General features: G+C 35.5%; 3 protein-coding genes across 8 annotated transcripts in view; 2 read left to right on the forward strand and 1 right to left on the reverse strand.

Annotated features, from left to right (window-relative positions):
* The first annotated feature begins 2,780 nt into the window (after positions 1-2,780).
* LOC111459781 (probable WRKY transcription factor 27) lies at positions 2,781-4,411 on the forward strand. Its single transcript, XM_023102837.1, has 3 exons — positions 2,781-3,451; positions 3,598-3,711; positions 3,879-4,411. Exons 1-3 carry the CDS (start codon positions 2,985-2,987, stop codon positions 4,300-4,302), a joined length of 1,005 nt encoding a protein of 334 aa, XP_022958605.1. The 5' UTR covers positions 2,781-2,984; the 3' UTR covers positions 4,303-4,411.
* A 1,496-nt stretch (positions 4,412-5,907) lies between these two features.
* On the reverse strand, positions 5,908-8,202 carry LOC111459785 (60S ribosomal protein L9-like). Of its 2 annotated transcripts, XR_002713336.1 has the most exons (4): positions 7,702-8,202; positions 6,531-6,653; positions 6,185-6,422; positions 5,908-6,109 (listed from the first exon to the last, which is right to left on the reverse strand). XR_002713336.1 is itself a non-coding variant. In XM_023102841.1 (3 exons), exons 1-3 carry the CDS (start codon positions 8,074-8,076, stop codon positions 6,336-6,338), a joined length of 585 nt encoding a protein of 194 aa, XP_022958609.1. In that variant the 5' UTR covers positions 8,077-8,202; the 3' UTR covers positions 5,908-6,335. The 2 variants fall into 2 exon arrangements, 1 of the variants encoding a protein (XP_022958609.1); XM_023102841.1 differs by having other exon boundaries at positions 5,908-6,422.
* Positions 8,203-8,466: 264 nt separating this feature from the next.
* The window catches only part of LOC111459786 (trafficking protein particle complex subunit 1-like), a 5,490-nt gene continuing 2,419 nt past the window's right edge, over positions 8,467-11,537 (forward strand). For 3 of the 5 annotated variants that reach the window (XM_023102847.1, XM_023102843.1, XM_023102846.1), the window contains exons 1-4: positions 8,467-8,737; positions 9,170-9,398; positions 9,692-9,806; positions 10,379-10,497. In XM_023102847.1, the coding sequence (XP_022958615.1) occupies positions 9,175-9,398; positions 9,692-9,806; positions 10,379-10,497 (458 nt within the window). In that variant the 5' untranslated portion in view covers positions 8,467-8,737; positions 9,170-9,174. Of the gene's footprint in view, positions 8,738-9,000; positions 9,015-9,074; positions 9,090-9,169; positions 9,399-9,691; positions 9,807-10,378; positions 10,498-11,537 lie in introns of those variants that run through there. The other 2 variants (XM_023102844.1, XM_023102845.1) reach the window with 2 other exon arrangements.

Raw genomic sequence — 11,537 nt, forward strand, 5'->3', positions numbered from 1 at the left:
AAAAAAAAAAAAAAAAAAAAAAAAAAAAAAAAAAAAAAAACCCAAAATAAAAGAATTTAGATACCAAATATAAAAATTTAATTTATGAAAACAAATAAAATTAGGCAAAGATTCCTCACATCACACCCCATTTATTCAAAAACTATCTTTTCTTTAATTAATTACCCCATCTCACCCCTACCATATATATATATATATATATATACACATATGTGTGTATATATATCCTAAATTGACTAAGTTAATGAAGCTTTATATTTTAACTTTGAATATTGCTAAATTCAACATTTGACTTTCAACAAAATATAGTAACTTTTACCTTATGTTCAACTTATATGACATTTGCTTAGGGAAAATAAAAGTGAAAATCTCCCAAAAAACTCACTAATTTATGTTCAAACAAATAAATATTAAAAAAAAATTAAAAACTCAATTAGTCAACGCCATTGAATTAAAATTAATAATTTTTATTTTTAATTTGTGTTTACTGTCATATGTTTTTTTACCTATCATTTTCCTATTTTGTGCATTTTTTTTAAAGTTTAATTTAATTTTTAAAAAATGTTTAGATGTATTTTTATTTATTTTTATTATTATTATTATAGTTTAGAATGAGTGTTATATATGAATTGGGTAATTGGTTGTTAACCACAAAAATTATTTTTAAATGTTTAATGAAAAAAAAAATTGCATTAATGGGGAGAAATAAGTTACCTTGTTAACAAAAGAAAAGACAAAGGGAAGCCAAAACCTTAAGATTCTCCTAACAAATGCCTTTTTTTTGGAAATACTATGAACCAATCCTATGAACCAAAATATTCGACCATCTTTGTAACATACGACAAAACATTATTCTAACATTTAAGATCGATTAAACATCGTAATCTTAATCCGTAAGTCAAAGGTTCGAACTTGAAATTTTGATTTGGTCTTTATGGGTTTGTTGAATTAAGTTATTAACAAAAAGATTAATGGACAATTGGTTTGGTTGCAACTCGTGTCACATAAAACCAAAACATAAATTTTAGTCATCAAACAAAATCTATGAGAACGAGGAAGAAAAAAGAATTCATTTTGAAATATGTATTGACTCGACTTCTTAGAGAATTAGTATGCTAGTAGTAAACATAAAATGTGAGATCCTTCGTTGGTTCAAGAGGGAAACGAAACATGCTCTTTCTAGTAGACACGTTTTAAAACCGTGAATTTGACGGTGATATGTAATGGGACAAAGTGGATAATATTTACTAGCGGTGGACTTGGGCTGTTACACTGTAATATGTAATGGGAATGGGACAAAGTGGACAATATATTGCTGGTAGTGCATGTTGACATGGACTTTTCATGTCTCTAGTATATGTCTCGTATTATCTGAAAGATTTGAGAAAGGTGGAGTGTTCACGCACACCAAGAACATACAACACGCAATTATAGGACATGCATCTAAACTATAAACACATGTTGGTTTCTCTTCTTGGTGGATGATTAACTCATTTTTTAATGTTGCACTGATTATCTAATGAAAATAGACACTCAGTTTGGTGGGTGTGACGTTGTCTGACAATTTGTTGAATGATGGAGGAGGCGAAGGAGAGGTAGCCAATGAGTATGGTGGGCTGAAGTAAATCGAGAGAGAGAGCTAAGAGATGAACGAAGGAATGGAGGGAGAAGACTCGGTCGAGCCTCGATTGCAACGATCGACACCTAATTTTCTTTTCAAATAAAGATATAAAATCACCCATACTTGATGATGTTGGGGGGCGTTACAATTGATCACATACCATACAAAATAAATAAAAAAAAAAACGAAATTCCAAACCTCACCGACTAAGTTGAGAAAACCATTGGAGGGAAGATCCCCCCCAGTCGCAAGGGAGGGAAGTGTGACGAAGACACGAGGAAAGATAAAGAAAAGAACCAATGTGGAAGAAAAGTGAAGTTCACGTAAAGAGAAAGGCGCGTGGAGGAAATAGATAACCCTAAACCCTACAAAACCTACGAGCCAATGAAAACAAAGAGACGGAGAATGAATGGTTAGTCAAAGTCAAACTTGGTAACGCCTTTGCACTCTGCCACAAAACCCATCGTCCTTTGTCCCCATTTGACATTTTCCCAAAGTCAAAAAAATAAAACCTCCCCCCTCTCCTTTCCCATTTTTTTTAAAAATTATAATATATATATAAACCGCGTTTTCATAACCATTTAAACTATGTTCAAATTTTTATCTTCGTCAAATTCTGGAGCTCAATTCTAGACAGACAAGAAAACTACGAGCATTTCAATAAAGTATAGGATTTATTTATTTTATAGGTAGGAAAATTTAAATATTACCACTTAAATAAGGAGGATTATATTAAAAAAACAGTAAATTGTATTTACTCGTTGTAAAATACAAGTATTTTAATAAGCCAGTGGTTTTGTAGGATTAATATAAGGCATATGACCGTTAGATGGGAGGTTCAATTGTGGACAACCATTTTGTATCTAAATTATTTATTTATTTTTTACAAAATTTTAAACTCTTAAAATTACTCATTAATTAAAGACGAAAATATAGGATTTATTAATTTTAACCCAACACTAATCACTTAATTTACTAAATTTCCATAATTACCCTTTTTTTTACTCAAAGGATAAAACTAAATACCTATATATATATATATATTATTGAATTTATATTATGGTAGTTTTTATTTTTAATATTTTTTAAAAATATGATTTTGGGAGATTATAAATACATAATTAAGAATTAGTGAAATTCAAAAGTCAGTGATCTTTCTTCTTCATTTCTTATCTCTCTCTCTCTCTCTCTCTCTCTCTCTCTCTCTATCTCTTTCTCTCTCTAAAGAGCTAAAAAGTCAGCGCCGTCCTTTCTGCCGTCCCTTCTTTTCCCTTTGTACCCCTTTTACCAATTTCCTAAAATTTCGTCTTTCTTTTGTTTTTTTTTTTTTTTTTTTCATTTCGATTTTTGTGTAATCCTTTCCATGGCTGCCGGAGACGACGACTGGGATCTCTCCGCCGTCGTCCGGAGCTGCTATTCAGGCTCCTCCACCTCCTCCACCTCCACCGCCGCCGACCCAACTGCCGCTTCCGCCGCAGAAACCGCCTTGTCTTGTCTCGCTTCCTTAACTTTTGACGACGATCCAAACAACGTCGCATTCTCCTTTTCCGACATCCTTCACCCCCAACAGCCCAACGGCTTCCATGAATTACACCAAGCCTTCATTTCTTTCCTCCCCAACCCCGTCGCCCCCGCCGTCGCCCCCGCCGCACCGGAAATCCCCAATCCGGTTCCAACCCGCCAATCCCGACACGGAATTAAACCCATTCGACCACAGCCAGATCCCGGAGCGGTGGCGCTGCAATCCCATCACCGGCAACAGCCACTTTTCCGGCCAGACTTCCCAAATTCACCAATGACGCCTCCTCACATACCCAAATCGAGAAAAAGGCAAGTAATTTAATAAAATTAAATTTACATTGAATTAAATCTTAATTGATTGATTTCTTTGTTGTCATAATAAAATTATTTTAAAATTGAAATTTATTTATTTCTTTTTCTTTTAATTATTGTTATGAATTATTATTTATTTACAGAAAGAATCAACAGAAGAGAACCGTATGCCATGTGACTGCTGATAATCTCTCAACAGACATGTGGGCTTGGCGCAAATATGGGCAAAAGCCCATTAAAGGATCTCCCTACCCAAGGTATTTAAATATACATATACACATATATATATATGTATGTATATATATATATATATATATATATATATATATATATATATATAATTAAATCATGTCACGACTCTTTGTAACGATATGAAATTTGTTTGTATTTCGAAAAAATTAACTTCCTCCTCCGATGATCATAGGAACTATTACCGTTGCAGCAGCTCAAAAGGGTGTGGGGCAAGAAAGCAAGTTGAACGGAGCAACGCCGACCCAGAAACTTTCATCGTCACATACACTGGAGATCACACTCATCCACGTCCAACTCATCGAAATTCCCTTGCCGGGAGTTCCCGAAACAGGTCGTCGTCTGCAATTCCCACGAAAAACCTGACGATAGGAGACCCTGATCGGTTATTGCTCGGCACAGCCACCGTGGGCTCTCCGATGACACCGCTTAACGAAGACGGCGGGAGCGGAGAGAAAGAAGGAGAGATTTTGGAGGATTTGAGCATTGATAGTGAGGAGTACGAGGATAATGATATTCTAATTCCAAATTTGATGATGAGAAATGAAATCTTTGTTGGGTTTGAGGAGCTTGGTTGTAGTCCTCGAAGGAAGGCTTGAATAATGATATGATTTAGCAATTTTGTCATGTAATTACTTTTAATTTAGTTTATTATATAATTTTAGCAGTAGATCATGATCATCATGAATGAATTCACTCTTTTTTCATCAAATCACAGCCGTCCATTTTGTGAAATGAGTTTGATTATTAAGTTAAGAGATGAGATATAATATCTAGATCCTTAATTAATATAACAATAGTAATTAATATCATCCTTAACCAACTAAACCAAAATAAATCAATTCATAATTGTGTTTAATCCAAATCAAAGGCTCGTAATTAAGTTTATTAATAATAGAATTAATGAAAAAAAAAGGTTTAGAGAGCTGTGGTGGAAAGGACAGGTGTCGAGTAAAGAGAGGGGTAGAACATAATCCAAAGATCCACTTTATGTCGTTTATAAAAGTCAACGTTTTTATTTATTTATTTATTTATTTTCTAGAAATGAGATTTGGTCAAACGTATTATATTTCAACTTGTTTTAAACTATAAAAAAATGTTGGACGGATTCAAGTTGTCAACTTGTATTATGTCATCTATAAATATTCAGTGTTTGGTTGGGAAAAATTATTAGGGAGTTTTAATGCATATAATTAATCTTAGACTAGGGGTATGGTTGGAATTTTAAAAATATAAATATCGTTTCATGAAGTCTAAAGTTACAAATAATTTATAAATAAATGTACTTACATTTTTAGTCACTTATTTAGAAAAAAATACACTTTGTAATATATATTAAAATCTTATATTCTTTATAAAGGTGTAGATGGTGAGACCCCACATTTATTGGATGAGAACGAAACACTTTTTTTTATAAGAGTGGAAATCTCTTCCTAACAGATGCGTGGTAGGTTTGAACGGTTACAAATGATATTAGAGCAAGACATAGAGCAGTGTGCCAGTGAGAATGCTGACCCCCAAGGGGTGGAAGATGGGTGAATATCAGCAGGGTAGGTTTGAGCTGTTACAAATGATATTAGAGTCAGATAGAGCGGTGTGCCAGCGAGAATGCTGGCCCCCAAAGGGTGGATTGTGAGATCTCATGGGATAGTGTGCCAACGAGGATGCTGACCCTCAAAAGGGTGAATTGTGAGATCCCACATTGACTGAAGAGGGGAACGTACATTCCTTACAAGGGTATGAAAACCTCTGCCTAACAAATGCGTTTGATATCATGAAGGTGACAGCGATACAACAATAGTAGGTTAAAATGGACAACCATAAATTTTTCTAAGCCGATCTTTTGCGCTTTGGCCATGAACAAAGAGAGCTCCATTAAGTAATCTTCTCTTCCACCTCCGACTAGCATAGCTTGAAGTCCTTCACACAACTGCGAAATAAGGCTTTCCTGTTATAATAGTGTTATAACAGGTTGTTCAAAAGGATTTTCCATTCTTTCATCAAATATTCTGCTTTTTCTTGAATACTCGGGTTCAAATACCCATGGACACGCTGTTTGCTTACGAGCTTCAGGCACATTTTCTTGCAACTCTGGGTGTACATTTCTGTCACCATTACAGGAATCACATCATAATCAAGCACAACGACCAGCCAATCATTATAAGCAAATAATTCATTAGTGCGAGAAATACATTACAGATAGCTTGGCAGGAAAAAACGGCTTTCTATATATGACAAAACGTGAACTTGGTGGTAAGACACCAAATATGAAGTCAGCAAACGCAAAATTGCAAAATTTTTGGCCAAAAGGAAAAAAGAAGTGCATCCACAGTAACCAAGTTTGCTTCATCGTACCATACTAACTAAAAATTGAAAAATTGACAGAGCATCTCACCCTTGCAAAGAAGAACAAAATTAGGTCTCCTGGAAATATAAACCAAACAATGAAAAACTGGCATTTCCTCTATCAGACATCAGCGACGAACTAAAAAGCTTGTGAATATGTCTACAGCACATACTTATCCCTCCAAAAACCAGCTTCCATGAATTTCTCTACTTATGAAACATAAAATATATAAGATGAAATTATCTCCAAAGGCCAAAGCGTGGTTGAACAAAACTACTAGATTCTTCACTCCTCTTCGAAAACAGTTCCTTTTTCGCTGACATAAATACCATCAAGGAATTTCCGGATGTCTTTGTTCTTGACATGGCATTTCTGTCACCCAGAAGAAAACAAGTATAAGACTACAGATTATGACCTGTACAGGCAAAGAAGTTTTGCAAGCAAGAATAAATCACAAAGTGGCGTGGAAGAGAAAGGGACCTGGTTTATCAAGGCAGCAGACCGAGATACAAGCTCTATATCATTACCATCCAAGACTAACTCATCTTTGACCTTCTCAGATCGAACAATCGATACCCCGTCAAGCATATCCACCTTTCGCACCTGTTTTGCAGAGAAGAAAGACTTCACATCCATGCATCATATAAATAGTAACAAATGTACTTACAAGAACAATTGTTAATAAGCATGAAAATAAAAAAGAGGATTTTTTAATAAAAATTATTTGGAGTACGTCCTTGTTATGTTTATATAAATGTTTGAATTTTATGACAATTGGACTTTGGATGAAATGACTAAAGGACAGCATTCAATGTATCTATTTCCTTCTAATGTAATCAAAGTAGTTTTTACTACATTTTTTGTGAGACTCAAGTAAAGAAGTACATAAATAAAGAGTGATCCTAAGGATAGAAAGTTTGAGCACGACTTCAAATAATTGAAATTACTATCTAGACAAACAAAATACACCTTTTTTTAGTGGCCCCACCTGTTTTTTATCATGCTTGAGATAGAGAAATTCAACTACTAAGCAATTATTCTACCAAGCATGTGAGCAAAAAAAAAAAAAAAAGCATATTAAAAGAACCCAAACTAGCTTGTGGGGATTAGTAGAAGAACAGGTGGCGATGTAAGTGGGAGATGTAGAAAAATGTATCATCAAGTGTCAAATCTAGATTCCAAATCCCGACCATGGGGAGTTTTTTTTTCAACTCAACCTTAAGGAACATCATTTTATATTTTAGATACCGATAGTATATAGAAAAAACAATAATTCTCCAAAATAGTTGAACCCACTGCTGCTCTCTAACTGACATTATGTGTTTGTTGGTGCTGAAGTTAAACCATAGACATTGTGGAGAATCAAATCAAGTAAAGACAATGTACAAATTAACTGATCTATTTTTAAACATATGCCCTTTCAAGGGGTACGGCTAAAACAATTACGAAAGGAGGAAGGAGAATGAATGATATTGTAAAGCTAGGGCTTTCGTCATGAAGTAGTTACAAATTAGTCAACCAGTTCATCTTAACACCTACAAATCGATCATTTCACATTCAATTATGGTAAAATTCCAAACGCAGCAGTAAACATGAATCCAGAATACAAATAGTGAAACTTATGACAATAAAGTGGGGTTAAGAGTTATACCTTTTTCTCACCAAGAAAGTTACGGATCTCGATAGACTTGTTGCCGCTGGTGATGCTAGCATTGATCGGAAAATGAGCATAAACAAACCGCATCTTGTAACGATAACCCTTGGTGACACCAGTGATAAGATTCTCAACATGGCTAAGTGCAGTACGAATGGCAGCCGAAGTCTTCCTGGATCCGAACCAGGCATCAATCTTGAGCTTCTTCTTTCCAGTTTCCTCTTCGGTAATCAACTGGAAATCCAAATTTAAATGCTTGAAGTTACGAATGAGTTTTCCCCGAGGGCCTTCTACCTCTATGATTTTGGCGTTCACTTTGATCTTCACCCCCTCGGGGATATCCATAGTTTCCGATGAGAGGATCGTCTTCATCTTTTCCTAATGCAAATCTCTCTCTCCCTCTCCCTCTCCCTCTCTAGAGTTGAGACGGCGACGGCGACGGCCGATAATGTACAAAAACCCTAATTGGAGAAATGGTGAAGATTTATAGCGGGAAGTCTTCGACTGTGTTTTTTAGGGTATTGGAAGTAGAGATGGATATTAGGGTTTTTCTTAATTCTTTGGAGGCCCGTATTCATCAATATTGGGCCTCCTATAACATCGAAATGGGCCCATATTTTTTAAGTAATCAAAATGGGCCCAATTTGAATGTAATCAAAATGGGCCCAACTTCAAATTGGGCCCATTTTGAGATTAATGAAATTACGAATTAGAACGATTAAAAATATATTTAAACCTTTATAATTTGGGCTAAAATGAAACAAAGAGATCAGTGTCGACTTGGCGCGCAGCGACTGATTACTAGAGAGCGATTATCATATCATCGGAGGAGTCTTTGGCGCCGTGAAGCTCCGATCTTCTGCCGTTGTCGCCGGTAATCATTGCTTGACCGATTAAGAATTTGATCATTGTATCCATCGCAGCCTCTTTTCTGCCACCTTTGCTCTCAGAGGTTTCATCTTTCTCGACTCCGTTGATTCTCCTTCTTGAATTTGTCACTGTCCAGCTCCATCACGAACTCTCTCCAGTCTAGGTACGTTCTCTGCAATGAGTGGTTTGTGGAAAGGCTAAAAGGAAATGCATCTGTTTCTTTAGGTTGAGCCATACAGATTTTTGCTGTATTGAATCCTGATCTGATTCGGCTTAGATTTTACACATTGGCGATTGGCGATTGGCGATTTTTGTTTTAATCTTTATGAATTATAATTTTTCCAATTTATTATTTTCTTCCCCTTTACTGGATTAGATCCCATGTATTTATTGTTTTTCTTATCACCTCCCTTGCAATCCTACCAGAGAAAACGAGTCAGGTAAATGAAGAAGCGGGGAAGAACTGAACTCTTTGTTGCTTTGCTAGGCTACTGATTGTAGAGTCGAGTGAAAATGTTGGGAGTTTGGTCAGATTTTCAGATTCGTAGACCATTTTCGTATGATCATTGTTTTGATTCAATTTGGTCTTTCCCAGGAACCATGCAGTTCTTTGGTGGGTCAGAGATTAGCCCTTCGCCTCCGGTCCCAACAGCAACTGGAAATAATGTGCATATGATGTATATTTTCAATAGGAGTGGAGTTTGCTTGTTTTACAGAGAGTGGAACCGGCCACTTCGGACATTGAATCCCCAGCAAGACCACAAACTTATGTTTGGTTTGCTCTTCTCTCTCAAATCCTTTACTGCCAAGATGGACCCAACCAGGTTTGCCTTTCTTCCTTCACTAGGAAACTACTTTGGTTTTTGGGGTGCCTAGTTAATGGAATGATCGAACAAGATGGGAGATTGATACGAACCATATTCTTATGTCTTAATAACTCAACAAATACAGTGCTCCTTTATGGTCTGGTGGCAGTAACTAATATCATGTTTAATTTGATTGTAGATTTAGATTTCGACTTTTCCAAGTCTTATCTTATTGAGAAGAGATGAGCTTCTTTTGGGAGTTAGATTCTGAATTTGAAGTGATGGCTTTCATTTTTCTTTTTTTGGTACAGTGCTGATAAAGGCAATCTTGGAGTGCCTCAGTTGCCTGGCCAAGGCTGTTCATTTCACAGTTTTCGTACAAATACTTACAAGCTCAGTTTTACTGAAACTCCATCAGGGATAAAGGTTATTTCAACCTTCCTCTCTCTGTTCTCTTTCATATTTGCCGCTGTAGTTTCATGCATGTCTACTTGAATTGTTCAGTTAAATATCTTGCTATATCACATATGGCATGATCCACTCAGAAATAATGTATTGTCGGGAGCTGACTACATATGAATTATTGAGATTTAATCAAACTAATGTTTGGTTTATGTCATTTTGTAAATTATTCATTGTTATTATCCTCGTTATTTGACAAGGTAGATGGGAGTTTTAAAGGGTTGGGTTCTTTCTTCTTTACACTTTCTTCTTGCTTTTCTGTCTTGTTCTAATAAAGTTCAGTTTCCTTGGTGATAATTAGTACTTCCAATGAACCTCCTTTTTGTTTCTTGTTTTATTCTTGAAGAGTTAAAGTTGGACTCTTTCAAGAAGCCCTGTGAAGCTGCTATTTTAAAATTGCTGCTTTTGAGAAATAATTAACCTGTGGTGCAAAATGGGGATCCTTGCCTTGAACTGTAGTGTTGCATTGCTTGATTTATAACTTAGTTTAAAGTTCAATTTTGTTTAAAATGATGGATTATTTCTTTTGTTTTCAGATTATCCTGGTTACCCATCCTAGAACCGGTGATCTAAGGGACTCATTGAAGTACATATACAATTTGTATGTTGAATATGCAGTGAGAAATCCACTCTACAGTCCAGGAACCACACTCAGGTAAATTGCTAGCTATGGTTGATGCATTATTCCTATATACCAACTGTAGTAATTTAATTCAAAGAAACTATGAAGTCTTGCAAAACAAATTCAATTTCTTTGATGAATTTGAACTTTGTAATGCATGCGTTTATTAGTTTCAGTTTACAAATGGTCAATGACGTCAGGCATTGGGAAACTTTTATTGGTGCTTGCACCTTAGCTATAAATACTTTAAATCTGTCTCAGAGGTCCGTTTAGGAACCTTTTTTCTCTTTACTAGATTCTCTCGTTAGGCTAAATCACAACTTTAGTCCTTGGGGTTTGGGCTTGGTTTCAATTTGATTTCTACGATTTTAAAATTTTCATTGTAGTCCTGTGGAAGTTAGATCTCCCAAAACATCATAGTTCTTACCATATGTTATCAGTTTTCTTACTTGATATGGGTTTTTCTCCCATTTTTCATGTGGAAAAGAGAGACAATAAGTTTAACTTTAGGCATGGGTAGAGTTTAAATTGGGAGACTATATTAAAGTTTAATTTGGGTAAAAAAATAATAAAAGAAGTTGGGTGGCGAAATAGGTTTTGGGGACGGGGGTTTTGAAATATGAAAGAGTAGGCGACTTAAGACTTAGGTTGGTTGCACAACTTGCTTTCCTCTATGTCTGACTTGGCTCAAACCATGATACAATCAACAATTTAACCTTTAGATATGCCTTATATCGAATGGCAGCTCATCGCCCTTCTTTTCCCCTTCCAAAGAAAAGGAGTTGTGAAAGAAAACTATTAACACCTCATAATGGTAGAGACATTTTTGGGAGATTTGACAAAGCTATATGGACTATGATGGAAAATTGAAAACCATGTAGTCGAGATCGAAACCAAATTCAAACTATATAGACTGAACTATTAATTTTAACCCTTTTTTACCTGAAAGTTTTACATTGGAGGATGTATATCCCTTTGTTAACTTTTCCTCTTTACTTCTTTTCACAAAAAAGATTTAAAATGTTACAACATCTTTTCTACAGACTAACCCCCCCCCCCCCCCCCCCCCCCCC

Source organism: Cucurbita moschata, unplaced genomic scaffold (assembly GCF_002738365.1).
Source record: "Cucurbita moschata cultivar Rifu unplaced genomic scaffold, Cmos_1.0 Cmo_Scf00022, whole genome shotgun sequence".
NCBI lineage: Eukaryota > Viridiplantae > Streptophyta > Magnoliopsida > Cucurbitales > Cucurbitaceae > Cucurbita > Cucurbita moschata.